This window comes from Aythya marila, assembly GCF_965140915.1.
Source record: "Aythya marila genome assembly, chromosome: Z".
In the NCBI taxonomy this organism is placed as follows: domain Eukaryota; kingdom Metazoa; phylum Chordata; class Aves; order Anseriformes; family Anatidae; genus Aythya; species Aythya marila.
The window spans coordinates 25,069,590-25,095,263 of record NC_139080.1 but is presented as its reverse complement, the minus strand read 5'-3'; the positions used below and the strand labels follow the sequence as shown (position 1 = coordinate 25,095,263).

Sequence of the window (25,674 nt, the reverse complement as noted above, 5' to 3'; positions counted from 1 at the left end):
TTCAATCAAGTGCTTAAAAATAGAATTGTACTTATCAGCTCCAAATTTACTACGAAATCTCTAAACAGTATAAAAACTACCTGATTTCTACCTTGTTAATCCAAAAATCTGCTAATTCCTTATATCACTAAAGCTGATCCATCATCACCAGTACAAATATAGTGTGAAATAATATATAAATATATAAATAATGCGAAATATAGTGTGAATACTCTCATATTTCTGTAATGGTAGCTTCTACTCATGATAACGTTTATTTGTAATCTATACAGCATCAAACAAACTATATCCTTATAAAATTATTTATTTCTCAATTCTTTTGATAAAAATTTTATTCACAAATTCTGTCATCAGCAACAGCTGTCCCAGAAACAGGACTAAACCTATCAAAGGTATACATTATGACAAAAAGCACTATTGTGGTGTCCCATCCCCTCCCATAAAAAAAGAAATATATAAAAACAACAAATTTGGGAGTGGAAAAATGATTTTGTAACATTTTCCATATCTAAATACAAATACAGCATAATGATTGATTTAAACTATGTCTAGTAGTATACTACTATCAAATATTATAGATTCCTCCTCAAGAAATAAATCCCATACCCTGAAGAGGATCAGGTCTGGGAATACTTAAGCAAACTGGACATTTTTAAATCCATGGGCCCTGATGGGATGCACCTATGAGTGCTGAGAGCACAGGCAAATATCACTGTGATGCCACTCTCCATAATCTTTGTGCTATTGTGGCAACTGTGAGAAGTGCCTGTGGAGGAAAGCAAACATAACTCAAAAAGGGCAAGAAGGAGTACACGGGGAAGTACAGGCTGTTCAGCTTTCTATCGATCCCTGGCAAAGTGATCAAACAGTGCAATAGCACATGGAGGCAGAAGAAAATCACCAGGAGTAGTCAGCGTGGATTCACCAAGTGCAAGTCCTGCCCAGCCAACCTGATGAGCTTCTGTAATGAAATCACCAGCCTGATGGATAAAGGAGGAACCATCAGTATTGTCTTCCTAGACTCCACGAAGAAATCTGACACTGTCCCCCGTAAGATCCTCCGAGGGAAGCTGCTGAAGCATGGGCTGGATGAGCAGTGTGGTGGATCAACACCTGGTTGAACAGCTGGGCCTCGAGGGTAGTGCTCGGTGGTGCAAAGTGGTTGGAGGCCAGAAATGAGCAGCGTACCCCAGGGGTCACCACTGGGTCCAGTCCTGTTTAACATCTTCAGTAATGAGCTGGACAGTGGGGTAGAGTGCGCCCTCGGTACATTTGTGGATGACATGAAGCCAGGGGGAGTAGCTGATTCTCCAGAAGGCTGTACTGCCATCCAGAGGGCCGGAGAGGTGGGCTGACAAGAATCCCATGAAGTTCAACAAGTGCAGAGGGCTGCCTCTGGGGAGGAACCACCCCAGGCACCAGGACAGGCTGGGGGCCACCCATCTGGAGAGCAGCTCTGCAGGAACAGACCTGTGCTTGCTGGTGAGCACCAAGCTGAACGTGAGCCAGCGATGGGCCCCTGCTGCTAAGAAGGCTGACGGTATTGGCTGCATTAGGCAAAGTATCGCCAGCAGTCAGGCGAGGTGATCCTGCCCCTCTGCTCAGGGCTGCTGAGGCTGCACCCGGAGTGCTGTGTCCAGTTCTGGGCCCCTGGTACGAGACAGACCTGGACATACTGGAAAGGGTCCCACAGAGCACTACAAAAATGAAGAAGGGACTGGAACATGTCTCCTGTAAGGAGGCTGAGAGAGCTGGGACTGTTCAGCTTGGAAAAGAAAACACTTACGGGGATCTTACCCATGTATACAAATACCTGTAGGGACAGTGCAATGAGGATAGAGACAGCTCTTTTCAGTGGTGCAGAGTGGCAGAACAAAATGCAGTGGGCACAAACTGTAACACAAATGTTTCCCCCAGAACATCAGGAAGCACTCTTTTAGTGTGTAGGTGATGCACAGGTTGTGGAGTCTCCCTCTTTGGAGATATTCAAAAGCCATATGGACATTGTCCTGGCAAACCTTGTTCTAAGTCCCTGCTTGAGCAGGGTAAGTGGACTGGATGACCTCCAGAGGTCCCTTCAAACTACGCAATGAATCTGTGAACTTCCTCTCCTCACCCATTAAATTCTCTAAGTTTCCAACTACCTTGTCTTGGAGTTCTCCACAGAAACTCTGCTATGTTTGACTAACTGTAGCTTATAGGATTCAGCTAGCAATTCGGGATAAGTATACCCCATCAGAACCTTTGTTAAAGGTTTGAAGTATGAGAAATTTGTAGAAAAGAACACCTTTTATTTTGCTGATGTACCAAATATTCAATACATATTGATTGCTGATATGCCTGAGATATCCTACTTAAATACAATGATGCAATCATTAGAATGGAAAATGTGTTTGATTGACAGTATTTAAATTAACCTCAAGCATGTTACTGATTTTTTTTCTCTTTCAAATAACCTTGCAACTTTAAAATTCTGGAATTGAATTGGCTGATGCAACAAACAGCACTAGATGAATCATACACAAAATGCATGTCGGATGATTCATACACAAAATGTGTCTCCACCCTCCCAAAGATGCAAGAAAAGCCACTTGAAAAACAGAAATTTTTTTATTGTTCTATTACTAGATTTTAATACTTACCGTAGTAACCCAAATTCACATGCAAATCTTTGGAACAAATACACAATTTCTTTCTAACTTCTGATGTGATAATTATGTTTATGCATGCAATCTCAAGTATGGGCTTTACAGGTGAAATTCAGCAGGAATGCCACCTTTGTTGAAAATTATTAAACACAGTGAAACAATCTCAAAACCTGTCTAGCATTCATTTTACTAAGAATCATTTATGAAGTGCTCCTTTAAAAAATCTGCTTAGCTAAGAAATTCTCACATTTTTTTTTCTATATTACTGAAATGTCATCCATCTCTAAAGACATTAAGATATCAAAAGAACAGGGATTGGTTGATTTGCTTGCAGGATCAAGTGCCTTGTAAAATAAAGAAGTAATATCTTTTTTTTTTTTTTTTTTTTAAATGATCGAGAACTCCATAAGCCTAAGAGCTGAAGGAAGGCTCTTTAATCAATTGCCCCATAACTTTTTACTGTTTATATATACACTACTTAGACTATATGACTAAAACTTTTAATGATACCTTCATTAGTGTTGTTCAATTGATTGTCCAGCCAATGCTCTTTCATATTTAAACATCATATGCATTAAATAATTCAGCATAAAACAGATTAACAGTTTTGCATAACAACGATTCATGCCCTACTTTGACTGGACATGCCATTTGTACATAAACTTGACTTGTAACATTTATGGTTAGATTGCACTGAAATGCTTGCTTGTAACAATCTTTTCACCCTAAGAGGGAATAAAAGCATGAGCATAGCTTTGGTTTTAAATGGCTATAGCTGCTTGAGAGGACCACTCACTACCTCTGCTGCTTAGAAGCATTCCATTTCCCTTTCCCCTAGTGATTAAAAACTAACAGATATTATTTGATAAACCATGAACTATTCATAGTCTGCAGACAGAATCTGATGTCCGGTTATTCTTCAAAAACACTTTGATCTTAATCTCACTTTAGCCAACATCTGGTTTACTTTGCATTACTTTAAGTTCAGCATCCTTTACAGTAAATTTATTTTTCAGCCAGAGAAAATCATCGTCCCTTTCTTTTATTAGTCTCTACGTCACACATTACAGACTAAATATAGAGATTTTATTTATTGATTTGCATCTCTTTTATTAGACCTTTACATTAGACAAGCAGTAATATCTAATTTAACAGAACTAATTTCCTAGTTCCATAATCTGGGCTTACAGGGGCCTCTGGAAATCACCTGCATCTACCTCCTGCTCCATACAGGGCCACCTTAGTTCATATTTCTCAGAGCCTTGTCCACTTTAGCTCTGAGTATCTCCAAAGATGGAGATTTCATCAGCTATCTAATGTTTATTGTTTAATAATAATGTGTAATAATATTTAATGTTTAATAACATTTAGTAATGTTTAATGTTTAATAATATTTCATGTTTAATAATAAAATTGAGTCATGCAGTACAACGAGTAATTTCCCCCAAAATCTAGTAAACTAAATTCCAACACATTACTTCAGATCCTAACTAATATAACTAATGTTTAAATAAAAATCTGCAGAAGTGGTTCAAAGCTTGAATATATTAATGTTTAAGAATCTGCGAGACAATTGGTTGCACTGAAACATCCCTCACGTGGTGGTGTTCTAACTTTCCTGGAAAATAATGATGAAGAAATGTATCAGAAGAGAAAGTTTCCTGAGCCCATAAAATGTAACATCTTCTAAATTTCAAAAATTAAAGAGTACATCTTCTGATATTAGCTACTAAAATTGGTAAGTTACATCCTTTGTGGAACATTTATGCTTAATAAGAAGTCTGCAGTAGGAAGCTCTAAAGAATCAAATGGGGGTGTTTGAAAACAGTTCCTCACCACTACATAGCAATGTGGTTTTTGTTTTGATTTGTGAATTTAGGGACAAATACAGTCAGACATCATTTTACTTGCTGTTGCCTTAATAACTGTTAAAACTGTACACATAGCATTTTAAAACACTTCCATAAGACACAACTTTCATGATGTAATTCAAAGAATCACATGAATTTATCTTCTGATGTACCCAATTAAGATGAACAAATGAGAGATGATAATGCTCCCACAGGAACTCAGGAAGACTTACCATCTCTGTGATAAATGACACTGCAAGACTAACATTAAACTCTTTGGAAGACACACAGTTTTAACTCTCCTTCAGATGGCTGCAGTGGGAGTAGCTAGCACCTGTCATTTGAAACCGATATCCATTTTTCTTATTCCCCATCTCTTCCTCTTTTTCAAAAAGGATTGGCTCCAAAAGGTAAACATGAAAGAAGTTGTCTTTGCCATAACAAAAGACTTGAGGAAAAAGTCCTCTTTAAAAATATCTTCTTTACAAATATAACATTTTAAAAACTAATACAAATGACATTATCACCTCCAAATGAACACTTTTCAGATTCTACAATGGCAGTCTTTAAAGTTTTACTTTTTAAAGGTTATTATCATTTTAGCAAAAGGCTGGGGAATAGTCTTCTTGCTATTTATGTGCTCCTCTTTCACTTTACTCCCAGCAGTGCAGAGTGGTAGATGTTTGACCCAGAATACATCTATGGATAAAACAGCTCACTTTTTTTGTCTTGTATTCAGAAAAACCTCAACAGACAATTAGACAGAAACAGTGGAAGAGGAAGGACAACACATTAAATTCCTGCAAAAGATGGAATAAATCACTATGGGAGACTTTGTGCGTACTTTCTTGCTAAAGGAATAAATGTTATCCAGCTTTTACAAGAAAAAAGGCCTAGGAAATAGAAGAAATTAGAGTTGTTGTTCATGCCCAGCTTTGCTTTCTCTTGGTCAGTTATCTATCTAGATATATTTGCTTTCTGGAACTAGGCCAACTGACTACTTTAGAGTAATGAAGTAAAGAGAAGAGTACTGGATTGCTTGTCTTAATATCCAACATCTGTAAACAACTTAAAGATGTGCTGACAAAGCATGAGAGAAGGAAACAGCAAGAAACAAGTAAAAATGCGATTGATAATGATGTGAAATCAGTCCTGCTTCTCTAATGTTAGTTTTTAATATATTCCATAGTATATTCTACTACATAATTTTGATCAGATGATTTTGTGCAAGCATGTACACCTGAATACATTTTTGCACTCAAAAGAAATATTGACTGCTACCTAACTGATCCTCTTCATTAATTTCTTTTTGCAGGTACAAGTTCTGCTTGGGAAGAGTCCTACATCAACTTAAAGTGAGATCAGAGAATCTCATAATGAAAAAAAAAAAAAATTCTCTCTGCCTTAGACAAAAGTGTTTGCAATAAGGTAGAACTTGCAGACAGCAGATCTTGTAAAAATTTCAAATTTCATTCATGGTATTCACTTCATTTAAGAAGTTGCTAGATTCTCCCTACTACACCAACCTCTTTTGCAGTAGTCAATACAATACTCGCTTTTTACAGTCCAGGGCAGATGAGGTGAACAGACAACTCCTCTCTCTTCTAACAGCCTAACTATAGTACGGTCCTAGCTGTTCTGGTAATATTCAGCATTTTCCATATGCTACCTAAGGTAACCAGCCCATGCCTGTAAAAACCTCTGTCACATGTCACACTGTTTCCCCATGATCTTATCATTCAGAGTAAGAATGAAAGGCACAGAAGTTGTTGCCGTCATGCCACTTGTCTTTCTTCTAGGGAGCTCTGACTGTACTCTTCCCATTTAAACCTTGAGAAAACTAGGTTTGGATGAAGAGATGCACACCATGGACATATTCCCTATCCCATGTTGTTTCAGTGACAACTAAACAACATCTGCATAGTTTTCAAAATATTAGGGTAGAATAAAATGGGTTCTCTGTACATTAATTTTATCTCCAAAGCTGTGGTTCTTCCACAGCTTCAAGGAAGAGCTAAGAGAATGTGGGAAGAAGGGATGAAAAAGAAAGGGAAGAGGAGGTAAGGGCAAGCTTCCTTCCCTCTCCAGCTCTCCAGGTTATACATAGGACATCTCCTGTTCACATTTAGTCACTCACCAGACACCTAAAACACAATGGAACTGTTTCGGCTTTTACAAATACTGCCAGAAATTTGAAATTCTAAATACATGCACAGAAAACAGGACAGGAAAATCTGAAAACAGACAAAAAAGGAGTAATCCACGGTCAGTGGATTATACTGCGGTCAGTCTGCAATGCCAAGGATCTGTTCCAGGGAGCTGAGGAAGCTAACCTTTCCTCTGCTCACTGATGCCTGCCTGCCCAGCAAAGACAGGTCCCTTTCTGAGGTGGTGGGTATATTAATGCTTAACTAGGAGTTAACAACTATCTTGCACGTACGTTACCCAGTGACAAATGGCTTTACTCTTTCAGGTTGGGCCTATCCTGCTTACAAAGTCTGTAAAAAGTGTCCCAAATAGGAACAGTAATAATCATAAAAATCTTTTTTAAAAAAAACAAGTACCTCTATTAATTCCTCTACAACTTTCCACTTGAGAAAAGCATTACTGTGCAGAACACCGGAATAACTGAAGCAGTATGCCTCTACAAGGACATGGCACATGAAAAATGGCAACGAAGATGCATATGCCTTATGAATACATAGGGTGAGCAGCCTGATACATATTCTAAATAAATGCATTAGGAATAATTTTCATGTTATGGTGTTTCACCTTTTTTTAATTAGATGTGTGATCTTGGTAAGCTTTGCTTCATAAAAATAGTATTTACTAGGGAAGTCTTTCAAAGCTCAGACCTCTTAGCCTCTCTATAATACAATTTCTCCTTCATTGTCCTTGATTTGTACAACAGATTCAGAAAGAGATTTAAATATTTTATTACTCACATTATTTTTTTTTCTTTTTACAGTTTGTGTTTATTGAACCACTATTACAGCAGCACATCCCCAAACAGAAAGGTAGTATTTGCTATGCAAAACACACAGTCCATGATTGGCATCTAAGACCAATTGATCTACCCATTACCACTATCTCCCTACCCCCACAAGCATTACTACAAGGCTATTGATTTAAACACTGCCGATCGGTTTCCATTTTCTGATTTTGGGCAGTCCAATTAAGAAAGTGAGTAATTGTGATTACACTGCTTCAGGATCAATTACATTTGATGCAAGACAAAGTGCTCCCTTTTAGAACAACTAAAGAAAATTATTATGATCAGGTACACTTTACTGCTGAATATGCTTCTAACAAAATGCAAAATAACTGATAATGTCTTTCATAAAGATACATTATCAGGAAATACAAGAATATTGACACCTGTGTGCATATATTTTAACAACATTTAAACAAACTTTTTAAAGTTATTCTTTCTTTTGGATAAAACCTTTTTAATTAGTATGAAAGGCTAAAAGGGCTTCAGTTGAGTTCTCATACACAGCCCCCAAAACATCAGAATGCACAATTTCTGCAATGATGTTGACATCAGTATGATTTTGAATAATATTATATTTCTTACAGTAAAACAGCAAATTTTATGCAACAAACTTTTAAATCTATTTTTACACAATTTTCTAAGAACTAGTCTCAAAGAGACAGGGCCCTGTCAATTAGCAAAGGAACAAAGTAAGCAATTCCTATTCTTAATTTAATTTTAAACTTAGCTTGAGCTTTGTCATTGGACTCACATTGTCCAAATCATTAAAATGAATACACCACTGAGGTCTGAGGCAAATCTATTTACAGTGATGTTACTCATAGTCTGGTTGGTGTTCAGGATTATTGATCTGTCTTGTTTGTCTAATAGGAAAATAATAAACAATTACTAGGCAATGTTGGAGAAAGTAATCAGTTTTTATATATCACTAATACAGCAGACCTCCCAAAACATAAAGGTGATGATCTGCATAAAATCAATGTGTTATGCTACATTGCTTATCCTCATCACTTCTAAGATTCTTAGCAATAAATGGTATAAGTTTGGAATCAAATCATTAGTATACTGAAAATATGTACTTTAAAGAAAAATATCTGCTCTTTTCTAGAAAAGTGTTCCTGCTTGATAAACTGAGCATGTTTTATTTTAAAATAAAAACAAAATACATTTATTCATTTTGAAGCAATTATGAAATTGCATTGCCTAGAATGGAACTTCCCTCCCCAAACAAGACTTGCATTGGGCTACAGTCCAAAATTGTTCCCTAATTCTAGCAAACAGCACACAGACCAGCTACAGCAGTGTGTAGTCAGCAGAACTGCAGATCAGCTAATCCTTGTACTCAGCTCTGGTGAGGCTGCACCTTGAGTACTGTGTTCAGCTTTGGGCCCCTCAGTAGAAGAAGGACATCAAGGCCCTGGAGTGTGTCCAAAGAAGGGCTACGAACATGAGAAGGGCCTGGAGCACAAGTCCCATGGGGAGCAGCTGAGGGCACTGGGGTTGTTTAGTCTGGAGAAGAGGAGGCTCAGGGGGGACCTCATTGTTCTCTACAACTCCTTGAAAGGAAGGTGTGGGGAGCTGGGGTTGGCCTCTTCTCACAGATAACTAGTGATAGGACTAGAGGAAATGGCCTCTAGTTGCACCAGGGGAGGTTCAGGTTGGAAATGAGGAGACACTTCTTTTCAGAAAGAGCAGTCAGGCATTGGAACGGGTTGCCCAGGGAGTGGTGGAGTCACCATCCCTGGGGGTGTTCAGGGAAAGGCTGGATGTGGTGCTTAGGGACATGGTTTAGTGGGTGATAGTGGTGGTATGGGGATGGTTGAACCAGATGATCTTGGAGGTCTTTTCCAACCTTAATGATTCTATGCTTTGAAACTGTGTGACATGCAAAAAACTGCACCCTACAGACAACTTGCTGCGGGTACTACTATCTTTAAAATGACTACACATTAAGTGTGCAGAAATAGGCTCAAGGAGGAAAAAAATATACATTTTCAATAGTAAAACCTTCTTTCCCCTAAAAAAGCTAATTTAACTTTATCAGTGGTTCTTCTGGAGTCACTTGGGTACATTTCCATTATAAAGCTATTACTTCTACCTTTATTCCTACCTGTGAGTTGTGCAAACTGTGCTTAGTAGTTGTACATTAAAATTCCCGTAGTGTTGAAGAAATGGGTCCAGTAATTTCTGAAAGGACTGGAGTTTTCCCTAATTTGGAAAGCTGCAATTTGAATGCCTATTAAATATCCATTTTTGTAGAAAGATGTAGTGATTCTTGCAACAATACATCAAAAGAAAAATACTTTGAAATATGTGGAGAAAAAATGACCCTTGGAGATTCATTTATTGTCTTTGCATAGTTTTAAAGACTATATAAGCCAGCAAAAGCCTGAATTGCTCTTAAAAGTAGAAGCCTTGCTTTCCCACATCTATTCATTCCTAATGTTTAGACACCTTTATTTTTTTCCCCTGGTTTCAAATGCTGCTTTATAACAGAGTTCTCACCGGGTGAACAGGTTCTTTTAGCCTAGAATGCAATGGACCTCATTAAAAGGAGGATCATGAATATGCCAATAATGTCCATTAAAAATGTAAATCAAGTATATAAGACAAAATCTAGTTGGCCAGTGACTTATTTGTTGTAATTCTCTCTCTAATCATTTCAAAGAATCTACAGCATGAGAAAATGCTTTGTTAGCCTGCAAATTTCGGGGTTGGTTTCATGCAGTCATGTTACAGAGATTATAAACAGCCATAATAATCATTTGAGTTAATAAAATTGCTCACCACTATATGCTTTTTTGATTTGTGATTTCTTATAAGGAAGACATTCCAGCATACTAGGTCAGATCTGATGGCTCCCTTTAATGTGATGTTAGTAAAAAGAATCCTGAGAAAAGTGGGAAAAAATAAAAACAAATCTCAGGAACAGAAGTAATTCTAACTTGGAAAATGAGTTAATGATTATCCTACTTGATAGTAGGATAAAAAGGAAAAACAGTCCCAAACACAACCTGTCAAAGAGTTCTTGCACTTAGACATATAATTTTAAACCTAGATTTGAGATTACCACCTAATGTGTGTTTTGAGAAGCAAGTGCTAAACAAAAAGGGAAGACCTGAGAAAACTGATAATCATTGTAACAGTAAAACAGAACAGTCATTGTGTCTTATTTTGCTAAAAACACATTTGGTTTACAGCATGTTGTGAACTGATGTTCAGTTATTTAAACATTTATTAAACAGTATGTCTGATACTGCCAAGTAAACTTCTAAGTTACACTTAGGGCCAAAAAATTAAATGCCATGTACCATTATTTTCCTAGAAGATTTCCATTCCCTCATCCTTTAGAACTCACCATAACTGGAAACTGGCAGTCTGAGTAGAATCACAGAAGTCAATACCCATTGAGACAGTCGCAGATCCCCCAGGCTCGAGGCACTCTACATAAAAATATTTTGAACAGGTGAAGTAAGCATGCAAAGGAACACAATAGCCCAGATGTAAACCCTCAAATTTCATGTAATTATAAAATCTATCTATCTATATATACACAAAAAAAAACACACCAGCAACAACAAAAAACACAAACAAACAAAACCAACCAATCAAACAACAAAAAACAGATTTTTGTAGCTTAATTTAAAGCAGGTTTCCCCCAGATATTACACTTCCATTTTCCTTCCTGAACAGGAAGGAAATTGTTGCACAGGGAATGTTGAATTTCATTCCTGCAGCCTCATCAAGTAGATAAAAATATGTATTAAAAAAGGGAAATTATTTACAGAAAAAAATATATTGAAATTGTATCTCTTCGCTTGTGTACAGATCCAGCATTGACATTTCATATAGAATAACATCAGTTTGCAAATTTAGTTAATAAATAGTAAAAAAGAACAAATATTAGTAAAATGCACATTAATACATGAAGTAATAGAAGAAAAGTATAATGTAAAATTATTCATGATTAGTATGATATATTTATTTCCCAATATTTCTCTATGCTTTACTTATGGAAGAGAGCAGAGAGATTATTAACTCAAAGTGGATGATAATTTTTGTGAGGCACTTCTCAATTTCAGGTATCAAGAAACATGCTTGTTCTTAGTTTCTTTGCTAGATCTCTTTGCTATTTCCTTAATGTTGTAGACATAAGGCTTTATTTTGGCTGGAAGAAAAGCTGTTTTTAATACAAAGGTAGGTATTAAAAACAAACATCGGAGCAGTCTAGCTGTTTGAAACTTAAAAGAAAAACAAAAACAAAACTAAAACCACTGTTAGAAGAAAGGAATTCAAATAAATATGATTGGACAGGCAAAAAAATGTTTGGTTACTTCTTCCAGTTTATTCATTCATGTATTTCATGCTTTTCAGGAACCGAAGAGCATACTGCTTTTCTGCAACAAAAGGAAACTTAATTTAACTATATCTAGATTAACTTCTGGAAAAATATATGAAAAACAAGTGATTAGGCAAAAGCTAAGCTAATGTTAGAGAGTGAGTGAAAAACAAAGTATTTCCAGGAAAGAAGTCTGTGTCAAGCATCAAAGGGTTATAGGCTCCAACTTCCTAAACTTTACCTACATCTTTCAGCTTAATGTTTTCAAATGGAGTTTCAAAGGCACCTAGCCAAGAAGAAAATACTGTGCACAAGAATTTAGATGAAATAATTTTGCCCTTTTATACTTGCAAAATCAGGGCAATCACCAACCAAAATTGCAGCGATGGAGGCAACGCTAGGTGTACACTCCAGCAGGAATACCTGTCTACACTGACACTACTTTTAATTGCACTGGGCAAATTATAGGACATATTTTCCAAATGCTGGAAACATAAATAACAGGTAAAAAGAGGAACACAACATATACACTAACTTCTAGATAAAATGACAAAGAATATAAGAAATTACAACTAAGTGAGAAAAAAACATCATTTTAGAAGGAACTGATGATATATAACCCATTTTCTGCAAAAGAAGCAAATGGCTGCACAGGATAGATAGCACATGAAAGTGGGAAATAAATAATTTAAAGAACAGGATTGTGTTGTGGAACTTAAGAAACCTGAAATGGATAGTGTATTAATTCCTGATTTTTTCGCATTCTTCTCCCATAGCAGAAATGAATTCTACTGACTACACGACTTAATTTTGACTATGTGATCTGATTTACAACATTACCAGTTATCTACTTCTACGAATTTGTGACAAACATCAGTATGGACGAGGGGGTGAATAGTTTGAGAGCGACTCTGAGGAGGACTTGGGGATCCTGGTGGATGACAACTTGGACGAGCCAGCAATGTGCACTTACAGCCCAGAAAGCCAACCGAGTCTGGGCTGCATCAAAAGCAGTGTGGCCAGCAAGGCAATGGAGGTGATTCTCCCCTCTCTACTCTGCTCTCATGAGACCCCACCTGGAGTGTTGTGTTCAGCTCCTCCAGCATAAGATGGACACAGAATTATTAAAACGAGTCCAGAGGAGGGCCACGAAGATGATCAAGGGGCTGGAGCAGCTCTCCTATAAGGACAGGCTGAGGGATTTGGGGCTGTTCAGCCTGAAGAAGAGAAGGCTCCAGGGAGACCTTACAGTGGCCTTCCAGTACCTAAAGGGGGCTTGTAAAAAAAGGTGAAGAGAGACTTTTTGACAGGATCTATAGTGGTAGGACAAGGAATAATGGTTTTAAACTGAAAAAAAGGTCGATTTAGTTTAGCTATAAGGAATAAACTCTTTACTTAGAGGGTGGTGAGGCACTGGAACAGGTTGTCCTGAGAATCTGTGGATGCCCCATCCCTGGAAGTATCCAATACAGGTTGGATGGGGCCTTGGGCAACTGTATATACTGAGAGGTGTCCCTACCCATGGCAGGGGGGTTGGACTATATGATCTTTAAAGGTCCATTCCAATCCAAACCATTCTATGATTCTTTTACTTTATTCCTTTGACTGAAAAACACTGACAAAACATTTGTTGTTTGTGACGGAAGCAGTTACATTTCTTGCTAGACTGTTCAAATAATTATACTTTGCTTTTTGTCAGATGGAAACATAATTGCTTTTCTAGCTATTGAACATAAATGTATATAGCTTTTTCAGAGTTAAAGAAAACATCCAAACATCAGAAGGCAGAAAGTTAAATACATGTAGTTTAGGTTAGACCTGACTACAGCATTGCTTTACTGAATTAGCAGAGTACCTAACCTAAGAAACCACTTTTTATGAAAGCATGGTACACCCATACTAGATTAAAACACTTTCAATCTACTGCTGAAAGCTTACAAGAGAAACAATGAGAAAGTTCTGAGCCACCAAATCAAATAATAAACCCATAAATGTTCTGTAAAGTCTGGCACAGAGATCATTATGAGTATCTAAATCACAACCTGATACTTAATAATAGCCTGTTACAGCCATTCTGGACAAAGGCTGAAAGAGAATTGAAGTTTGCAGGAAGAGAAAATAAATTTATCATATCAACTCAAATGATTTGAACAAGCAGGTAGACTTTCACGCATACAAGTTCTGATCTAAGGAGTTGTTTCCAAAGTCAGATGTAAGTAGGGAGAAACTGAATTAAACTTTTGTTAAAATCAGATTAGCTAAGAAATGGTAGTTGCATGAGCGTATGTGTATATGTACATATGTATACTTATGCACACATGTGTATACATACATATATGTATATGTATTCATATATATGTATGACTATACAAAAACACTTTCCTATATTTGAAATTTACCAAAATATTAAGGTTCTGTATTTAAAAATATAGGATATGGTTACCTATTGGATTAAACTCATGTATCCTCATGCCTAGAGGTAACTTCGTCTCTCCTATGTGAATATTCTCTATCTTCTGATCAGTTGTATTTGTTACTGTCACTTGCACGGATACCATATGATCACCAAACATGTCTGGCTGTCTTGAGAAGTGATAATGAGCAGATAATCCTTTTCCAGTCATTCGATGAAGCATTTCATGTGTTTTTGTTGGCACGAAGACTTGGGTAGTAACCTGCTAAGTACAAAACAACAGTTGGTGAATGTTGTAAGAAAAAAACAGATAAAACAACAATTAAATACTACACACTTCACTCAGCTAGAATGCCTGCTTTCAGATCAGAATTTTGGCAAACCAGACACATGAAAGGACACATTCAAAACCAAAAACAAAACACAATAATGATTATCTTTAAAAGAGTCTAAAAATAACATTTATGGTGCTGAGAACTAGCAGATTTAATTTTGCTGTATTTACTTAATTTTCCATTGTAAAACTGTTTTTAATATTTTAATTCTGATATCCATTGAATCCATTGAATTATCTTTTTTTTTTAATATCCATTGAATTATCTTTTAATTTTAATCTTTTTTTTTTTTAAGTTACAAATGATTTTTTACCTGTAATATTATTGACATATTTTATCCGTAAAACTTTAATCTTTTAATCTTTTAACCTTAATTATCTTTTTTTTTTTTAAATCTTTTTTTTTTTCTTTATTCTAACCATCAGAACGCAATGGTGACCCCAAACCCATCATGTACAATGAAACCACAGCGAGAAATCTTTCTTCTTCTCTTGTTAAAACCACTGAATTTTGCCTAACAACCACACCAATCAAATACTAAAACCACAGCTGCATAGAGCAGAGAGATGATGCCATATTTTTAGTCATCCTGCTGCCACAATTAAGAAATCTCAAAGGTCATTAGACAAATCTCAAGGTCATTTTCACTGGAACAGGCTGCACAGGGAGGTTGTGGAGTCTCTTTCTCTGGAGATATTCAAGGCCTGTCTGGACCAAGCCCTTTCCAAACCCTGCCTGGTCAACCTGCTCTAGGGAACCTGCTTTGGCAGGGGGGTTGGACCAGATGATCTCTTGAGGTCCCTTCCAACCCCTGCAATTCTGTGATTTGGGTCCATTGTGTCCTGAAGCAGCAGCATGAAAGACATTTAGACAAAAAATCACCAACAGCTAGTGATGGTCAGGAGATCTATAATCATGGGTTCAAGACTGCAGAAGGAAAAAATATGCAGAAAACGGTTGAAGAGTGAATTTGAGTTTGTTAAACAAGGTTACTACAAAAATTAAAAAACAAACAAACAAACAAACAAACAAAAAAAAAAACCAAAAAAAAAAAACAGAACACAGAGGTTGAAAAGACCAAATGCTCAGCACAGAAATTTTGTCTGTGCAATACACTATAAGCTACTGAATTTTACGTGTGTGTTCTCATGATGAGTGTCCATCTTTTCCTGCCCTATATTCATAGCCTTGAATGAGTAACAAAGTGAAAGAAACAACTGAATATAAAAGGATGTTCCAACACCCAAAGCAGCTAAGCAAGGAGAACTGGCTTTTATCTTGCCTTGCCTACAAAACTCTTAACGGGTGCTACATTTTTCTGACTGCCATTTTTAACGTTGAGAGGCTGATCTGAAGACTTAGTGAACACTTCCAGTAATATAAGAAGCTGGTAAGAGCTGTGATTTACACCTACAAGACGTCTGAGAAATGGGAGACAAAAAATACGGCTCTAGAGAATTCTACTGAAAACTTTTAGAAGCTAGTGAGCACATAAAAACCTGACCGTAACCTCTGAGCACCAATTTCTAAACTAGAAAGCAAGGCTAGTAATACTTAGGATCCCAGAGTATCTGTGAAGATCATCTACTAAATGTTTAGAATTGTCCTCACCATATTGATGAAAGCTGAAGAAAACCACATAAGTAAGTAAATGAGTTTGTATCCAGAAGTGGCTTTGGAAGGCACATTAAGTATGGCACATACCACAGTGAATGACAAATAACTAATGAAGTTAAAAGCAAAAAGGCAACCCATCCACTCAAAACTCAACCACTACATGGCTGTAATTAAAATAAAATATGTACTGATGTGACTGGGCTAAGAACTTCTAGAAAAACTTCCACACCAGATTTAACTTTCAACTTTTTGTTTCTGTCTCTAATAAAAAAACGCCGTCTGGTATCAGTTTTCTTAAGTAAAATTAACAATTTATCAATAAACCTCAAAGTGAAGATTAAAATGCAGTTTCAAAATATATCAAACTGAGGAAACTCTACACCCCCAACACTGAATCTGCACAATTTTTTAATACATTTTAAGTAAAATGCTGAAGTTCAGGCATAAAAAAATAACATAATGATCTCAGGGGCAATGTCTTACCTGCGTGAGCATAAAAAAATACAAATAAAACATATAATAAAATACCTAGCCAGTTATTTAAGTTTCTGTCTATCTTTAAGTAATAGTAGTAATACCACTTGAAGAATATGGGCACCATAATTTTAAGTGGAGCCAATTATTCCAGTCTAATTATTGATCTCTTACAAGCATTCACCTGAGAACACAATTCAGCAAAGTTTTACAAAACCCACAATAAGCACATATCTTTGTACTCCAATGTCACTTTAGGTGCATAAATATACACTAAGATTAGGTGTACTTTCACATAGCTGTCACGGTTTCGGCTGGGTCAGAATTAATTTTCTTCATTTTTTGGATTAAAATAGTGGTGATAACACACAAATGTTTTATTTATTGCAAAGCAGTGCTTGCACAGAGCCCAGAACTTTTCAGCTTCTCATGCTGTCCTGCCAGTGAGGAGGCTGGGGGTGCACAAGGAGCTGGGAGGGGACACAGCCAGGACAGCTGGCCCAAGGGAACCAGAGAGGTCACATCCCATATCACATGGCATTATGGTGGACAATAACAATGGGGTAAAGGAGTAGAAAGTGGGGGATGTTCAGAATGATTGCATTTATATTCCAATTAAACCATGATGTGTGATGAGCCCTGCTGTCCTGGAATGGCTAAGCTCCTGCCTGCTGATGGGGAGGAGCGAATGGATTCCTTGTGTTGCTAAACAGCAAAGTTTGGCTTTTGCTATAGCTAGTGAACTGTCTTTATGTCAACATGTGAGTTCTTGCACTTTTACCTTTCTGATTCTCTGCCCCATCCCACATGAGGAGAGTGAGAGTGTGAGACTCTATGGTGATCAGCTGCCTGCTGGGGGTAAACCACAAAAGTAGTTTACCTTTAAATTAAAACTACAAAAAATTGCTCCTGTGACATGACCTGACCTGATTTCTGGCTAATGCAAAATGAATGGAAAAAGTATTAGTTGTATGGAACTTCACAGTTCCACAAATTAAAACATCTTTAAATACTAAACCCAAGCTTTAACAAATTATTCTTCTGCTTAGATTTCTAAAAATATTCGAGTAGGTCACACTCTCCAAAAAACCCTGTGTTATCAGGAAATAAGAAAGGAGGTACTTAAATATATATATACATATAATTGGTACATGTAAAGAGGACATAGGAATATACATGTATGACCCATTTTTGCAGCAGTAACAGGTTATTAGCAGAATCTCACAAGAAACTGTCACTTAAAGCACTGATAAAATAATTAATAAAACTGAATCTTTAAAATGCAATTTACATCTTATTTTTAAGTTACAGAATCACAGAATCACAGAATCACAGAATTTCTAGGTTGGAAGAGACCTCAAGGTCATCGAGTCCAACCTCCAACCTAACGCTAACAGCCCTCCACTAAACCATATCCCTAAGCTCTACATCTAAACGTCTTTTGAAGACTTCCAAGGATGGTGACTCCACCACTTCCCTGGGCAGCCTGTTCCAATGCCTCACAAGGCATTGTTTAAGCTTAGACTTTACCTTGTAACATTTAATTCAATTTGGGCTGGACAAACATAACTGCAAAGTTATTTCATTAAACAGTCCAGCCATTTTTCATTAATAAGCTCAGAAAATATGTTTTATTCATGTTAAAACAAGTATTTTGAAGTGCTCTGCTTGTCTGTGCAGGCATGTAACTTCTATAACATTGTTAATAGGAATGAAGACCTAAGTAGTAGACAGATATCTAGTAAAGATGCATATGCACATGACACAAAAATCCCTCAATATATTTAAATTGTGACACTGACTCAAGTCTTATTGAAATCTGCCTACAAATTTTACTTACAGAATTTAATCTATGCCTCTCACAGCATTACTTCTCATATTTCATTCGTACTTTCACTCATGTGAGGACATTCACTTTTACTTTCAATATCATACTTTACAAAATGTAAGACATGCAAAAGACAGGTAGAAAAATAATATTATGTTTTAAAGCCTATAGGACATTAATTTCTAGTTGCATTTAATGTGTCAGTACTAGAAATAAATAAATTAGATGTCTCCTGAACAAAGACATTTATTCCAGGAAAAATTAAAATTCTTAAGACATCTGTTTGCTGGTCAAGATTGTGAGCTAACAAAGGTTGATTTGACTGTAAGGCAGTCTACTGAACAGTTGCACGAGTCTGGTAAACAGTTTTTTGTTTTTATTTTAGCATTTTTAATGCATACATTTGCAATGCTTATAGAAACCTACAGGGCAGGATACCTGCAATCATTCAGGGGTTAAAATAACCCTCCAAAGAGTTAATAGAACAAGAAGCATCTAGTAACCATGAGATAATCCCCTACAAATCTTACATAGCATATGTTTAAATAATAGAAGTCGTTTGTGTACCTTTGGATGGTTTATGAAAATAACCAATCAATTCTGCAGACACAACATTATTTCTAAAGGAAATCTATGTGACTCATGATGCCTGCAGATACACAGAGACAAACCACACATATTTTATCAGTTTATTACAGTAAGCAAATAAGCGTGGAATGAGAGTGCACATAACTGTCTACTTAACGCTTACTGAAACATTTATAAGAGCTGTTATCTCCCTAATAACAGACAGACAGTGTGCAATTTTAGAGAGGAGAAAAGCTTCATATTTTTTAACACTTCACTAAAAAGTAACTGAAGAGTGTAAAATGAAAAATACTCTGTGCAGTTAGCTGGTAATGGACCATATTATCAACTCAAGTTAGATTTATAGGATACAAACTAGTCACTAATAGTTATTTTATGACATAGCGTGTCTGCTTTTTTTGGGTGAAGATTATTAAGATTAAACTTGCAAAACTTTTATTTTTTATACAGCTGTTTAGAATGACGGAAATACAAAAATTAAAACACCAACTGTCCTCCCACCGCACTATGACTGAAGGCCACCAAGAATTAAAAGTCAGCGTAGGGACTACATAGTGTTGTCACATGGTAAAACTATCAGTATGAATCAGGCTAGCCCCCATGCTATACCGCCCGTGGTCAAAGATGATCCCTATCTTGCAAAGATGATGCAAATATCTTTAACCTACTTTTTACACAGTAATAAGAAAGGCAACATTAAGGTTTTGCCTTAAAAGTCCCCCACTCATTAACCACATGAAAGGAAATGTGTAAGATCACCAGCAGTACCTTTAATTTTATCACAAAAAAGATGACCAGCTACAAATAAGTAAATCCTCTGCGCACGAACATACTTGTTTTTGCATATCAGTAAGTCCTCAATAATTAAGGTCAAAGTAATAAAAACAAACAACTTCCTGTTATTATAAGAAGCACTACAGGTTTTATAAAACCTATTATAAAAAACTGAGCTAGAGAGACCTTCCTGTATGATGTACTATTGTTATTATTATTTTTATTTTTATGAAAGAGCACATTATTATGTCTGTTGTCTTTTATTTTGTATATGCTCCTTTGTTTAATAATGTCTTAATAATAAATGTAGACTAAATTTTGATCCTGATTCTGAAATATATATACATACGTTTGGATAAAACATGTATCATTGGAAAAAATATTTTCTTCTAAGAATGACAATAATTATATTCTATTCCTCTAAATTACATTCTGTTAAAGCAGTGGACTGAATCATTTAATCTAAGTAGCCCTTCTACTGCCCTCCTATTGGCAATATCCATGACATAATCCAAGAATGACCTACTGAGCTGTGAGAGCTATATCCTCTCCTACACTCACTGTAAGGCTATGCTCCAGTAACTTCTGAACAGCTCAAAGGATAAGAAAGGCTATCTCACAGCCCAGCCACATTTACATGATCTTTCAATTCAAGCCAGAAGAACAACTTAACCATAGGTTTACAGTATTAGGAGAAAAATGTAAAGATAGGCAAACAAAGGAAAGAAAACTACTGGCAGAATATAGCAGTATATGGCAGCATATGAATGATTTTTTGCTCCATTACCAGTTACATATTACTGATGTGCACGTGGCAATATATTCTTTATGGAACTCCTACAAAAATAATTAATAATTTATAAAAAAAGAAAGATTTTCAACATCCTACATCCATTATTTCAAGAGGCTGTGGCAAACCCTGACAATGAAGCATACTTCAATCTTGTTAATATGGCTTGCCAAACAGACAGCATCCTCACAAAAAGGAAGAAAAAAACAGAAAAGCGAACAAGCAAGTTCATATATTCTGTACTGCAGAAAAGTTACAGGGAACAGTGTTTTAACTTTGGCTAATTTGTCTAGATAGACAGACCGTTGATGACACCATATCAAATTCTGGTAAATACTTAGAATAACTTTCCACCAAAGGCTCTTTCAACTGCTATACATCTACTAAACACCTTCTTAAAGCTGCATCTACTATGAAGACCTTCAATTTCTAACACATTCTAATTCAATTCTTTTTGAATTGCCAACAACTTCTAGGCTCTACATTTCCCTAAATGATTAACATGTCAATGAGGCTAATTGAAAGTTTGAGTATTAATGTTCATATTTTTGAACCAGTATTGGCCAACAATTTCAGACATCTGAAAGTGAGTTCCAAAATTTTTTACTGAATTCCAACATAGATAGAATCACATTTTCATCTCTAAAAACTTACAAGAATATTAAAACCAACAAACAAATCTCCCACTGATTTTTTTAATCACACGATCAATTGCAAGCAGAAGAGGGCTTTTATCGTAACTCTCCATCGTCTGCCTCTGTAACACTGCCAAAACTAATCCCTTTCTTGGCTGTTTTGTTTTCTCTAATATTTATGTGGTCTCAAACAGGCATAAAACCATCCTTTCAACAAGTAGTGTGTTCGAGGTGGTCTATGAATCTAGAGATGATTAAAATCTTCTGTAATGTTAAATTATCCCTATTTCTTAAATTTTTATGTTCCTTAGACTTCTCATTGGTTCCCTTAAAATATAAAAATCTACACATATGTCCAGTAACCCTATCTCAATAAAAAGTATTGTTCTTAAACATTAAAGAATTAATTCATGATATAAAGGAAGGAGAAATAGGACTTAATCACAAACAGCAGAAAACTCTATTAAACCCATACCAGACTAATCAAGCACCTTTAAAACTGAGACTGTACTTAAATTGTATTTTATGTGTAACTGAGGGCCAGTGAAATACATTTAATTTTGCATGTATGAGAGATCTCAGAGCATTAAACTGCAACAACACATTGTTTTGTTTGAGATTTGGCATTTTTGCCTTTACCTTATGCTGTGCATAATGAAAAACATAAATAATACAATGATAATGTCAGTAAAATCTTTTTAAAACTCCAACAAGAAAGAGCTTCAGTAGCAACAAAATGAAAATATGATTAAATCAGGATTCTTATAAAACATGAAGGACAGGGCTGAGCTCTGTGTCTTAACTATGGCCCACAAGCCTTAGCATAAATTCAGAATTGCAAATTCTTCCCCATAGGACACCCTGGGATCTGTAGTACTCTAAACTTTACAACAGCCATTAGATGCCTATTCTCCCGATATATGGACAAATAATTTACTTCAATTTAGTGATTTGACCCTTCCACTGACCACCTAACTGGAGAGCCTGAGGATTATCCAAAGCAGCTGAAGAGCTGGAAAAACAGAATAAGGTGTCAGCCTCATCTTGTGTCCTAATTATGAGTTTGAAATAGTGGATGCTGCAGATAGGGATTAATATAGATTTTGGCATTGAGACTAAATGACTTCAAAGAAGTTCTTACGAATGGTTTCTAATATAGTATTTTGATTTTGGCAAACAGCCAGTATTCTTCAGCACAAGACCTCTAAAGTGAAAACATACTGAACCCTACTGGTTATGAGGTATAATTTTACAGCTAGGGTTACAGTATTGCAATTTCTGCATTATTGACTTCTTCCAGCAGAAGCACCTACTTCAAACATTTCCCCAGAAATGGACCTCTTGTGTCAGGATAAGTGTATAATGTGGGTTGAAATACTATACAGTATTACCAACAAACCACAGTAAACTCAGCCTGTAACTCCTCATATTTCATATCTCACACAGATATTTACAAATGCTGAAATGTAAATTGCATCTTTTCTGGTTTAATATAACTATATTCTAATCTCGGACACTATATTTTGTTGAAGCAAAGTGTTATTTTGTCCGTATCAGGATGACTTTAATGCATTGTAACCCACCTACATGAACAAAAATCCAAAATCGGCACCGAACTTGGTACATATGACATCTTTATTACCATTTCCCCAACATGGGTGTAGAATTTCTGCATGTACTTAAATGCAACTTTTTTTTTTTTTTTTTTTTAATGGTACATTATATTGATGTAACAATAATACATTTGCACATAATTTTACTCATTTTAACCTGAAAAAAATCTTTACTCCTTAGTTCATGAAACTTATAGTACACCTGTGGCCTCTGCTAAAATACAGCTTTTCCACGTTTTATTTACCATAAGCTTCACTTTTGGGCCTTAAATAGAAAAAAAAAAAAAAAGTAATCTGATATAGTCCATAGTTTGTTAAGAGATGTTAATATTTATTTATATCAAGTTACCTCCTGTTTCTATGTTGAAATTCAAAGACACATTCTTCTATGGGACTCAAAAATAAAATTCATGGCATCAGTTCAATGAATTTAAGTACATTGCTTTGAACAGTAGCTGTGGCTGTACTAGATCCTTCAGTTGATTACTAAATACAAATTAGGCAGGCAGTTTTTTCTCAACCACTTTGGTTCTCATATGAATTATTTCTGCTACTATCATCTACATTCTCCAAAGATTTAGTCAATCAAACAAATGTAGCAGAAGGAAGACTATGACAATGAGAATTTAATAAAACTAATTCAATATTAAGCGACTTTTAATACACATTAAATAATAGTTGAAATTTATGATTTATGTAGTCATAATGTTTAAAAACTGCTGGTGTTATAAAGCTCTATCAGTGGAAAAAGTAGAATGATTTTTTGCACATTTTTCATGAAAATATTCCAAATTAATTAATTGTAAAAATTTGTAACAAACCTTCTTTTACAGCCATGAATTCCTAAACACCATTCCACAACTTAAAGACCCATTTAACTTCCCCTAATCCTGCTGGCACCTTTAAGTTGAGAACACAGATGGTAAAGACACGAACAGTAACCAAAACTGTATGCAACCATAAAAAGAAACATTTCCTAATCCAAATCAACAATACAGAACAATTATTTAAACTGAAAATTTTAATCAACCACATACCTAGCAATACTATTTCAGGAACATTTCAGAACTGCTTTTTTAAGTCTTAATATGTCAAGGCATTGTTCACCACAAAGTCATTAGGAGAAAAGTGTGAAAAAACAAGGTGAGAAAGTCTGCCACTGAAGTGAGCTTTTTAAAATCCATCTCACTGATGTAACTGTATTTAATGACAGCAATACTCAATAGCTTTTTAATGAGTCATCTGTCCCTCTAATATCCTCTTGAGTCTATAGCATAAAGAAACTGAAAACATTTCTAAATGAAGCTGGTGTTAAAAAAATTTGGTACAACTCTTACCAGCCTCAGAAGAAAGAACCTTAACACTGTTTTTGGGATGGTGGTAAAAGGGGATCGTATCCCATCTCCTTGCAGTTGTCGGAACTTTCAGAGCACACTAAAATGCCTGTGAATGTACATCATTTAAATATTCTACGTCACCATACTTCAACAGCTGTGATGACCTTGTCTTTCACTTCTTTTCTATTGCTAGCCTAAATATTATGTGGCAGCATATTACTTGTCCCTGGAAGAAGTGATAAGCCCTAGCAGCAAGCAGTTACACCTCTAAACAAGCTGAGTTAGCCCCATGTGTAGTTTTTCCTTTCAATGTCAAAATCTTTGGTATTAAGTTATTCTTACATTTTGGGACAAATCTCAGAATTATAATTTGAATATCAGGTGTTTCACACCATGTGATGATGACTCTTCAAGTAAAAGTGAGAAGATGGAGTCTTACATGCATCAAGCAAGACATGGTTATTTACTTTTTTAAGCATGCAAAGCTAAAAAAAATGACTAGCAGTTTCAGAAATCAAGACGTATGTTTGTTATGAATCATTTACTTATATTTTCACCCGTATTTAACAATTTGGCAATTCAAAGGCTTACAAAATCTCAGGACATTTAGATATATTTGGAATTGGATATAAGTAATTTAAAGGGAAAACTGATCCAGATCAGCAAAGTATCTTCTAGTGAAATCTTAGGTATTCTTCTGAAGTGCAATCCAAGTTTCAGTTAAGCACAGACCAATTATAATTTAAGAAAAAGCAACTTAGAGCTCTCATATCATCCTTATATTTGAAACAATTAGCTGTATTCACATACAGTAATTCATATACTTAGCAGGGCTTTGAGAACTCACTGTAAGCGCATATGGAAATTCATAAGCTCTCTGAGAGAAAAGGGGAGTTTCAGTAAGGAGTTATTGCAGATTTCTACAAATTCTAAGTTCTGAGTGAGGAAATAAAATAAATAAATAATGTTTCTCCATTTGGGCTACTGCTTTAGCAGAATATGCCATTGAGAATGCTGATAAAGACACTGAACATAAATTAAAATTCAAACAAGACCTCTGCAGTTTTTAAGTGTCATTCCTCAGTAGAAAAATGCAAAATTTCTGAATAAAATCAATCTTGCAAAAAAAGATGTGCACCATCTGTAGATTTATCTGAAGGAAGAAGGCTTTTAAAAATATATGCTACAAAGGCATATTTGAGTGCAGAGAGTATGAAAAATTGTGTTTTTATTAATTTCAAGCTAACAGCTCAACAGTTTTCTTCTTGCTCTGAGGGACAGTCCTCCAGTGTCTCTCAATGCTGTACTTTAGATGTGACAAATGCAAAAGTCTTAACATGGGGAAGTTCAGACTTCTACTTTATCCATTATATATATGTAATACTGGGTTTTAATAAAAAGCCTTTCCTTGCTTCACCCTAAATACAAAAAGTATATT

At 35.7% G+C, this 25,674-nt stretch overlaps 1 protein-coding gene across 2 annotated transcripts in view; it reads right to left on the bottom strand.

Moving 5' to 3' along the window:
• The window catches only part of AP3B1 (adaptor related protein complex 3 subunit beta 1), a 157,320-nt gene that overhangs the window by 19,113 nt on the left and 112,533 nt on the right, over window positions 1-25,674 (bottom strand). The window contains exons 23-24 of one of the 2 annotated variants that reach the window (XM_082783672.1): window positions 14,276-14,510; window positions 10,852-10,936 (exon numbers count right to left, since the gene is read on the bottom strand). In XM_082783672.1, coding sequence (XP_082639798.1) covers window positions 10,852-10,936; window positions 14,276-14,510 — 320 coding nt within the window. The remainder of the gene's footprint in view (window positions 1-10,851; window positions 10,937-14,275; window positions 14,511-25,674) is intronic. The other variant, XM_082783673.1, reaches the window with a different exon arrangement.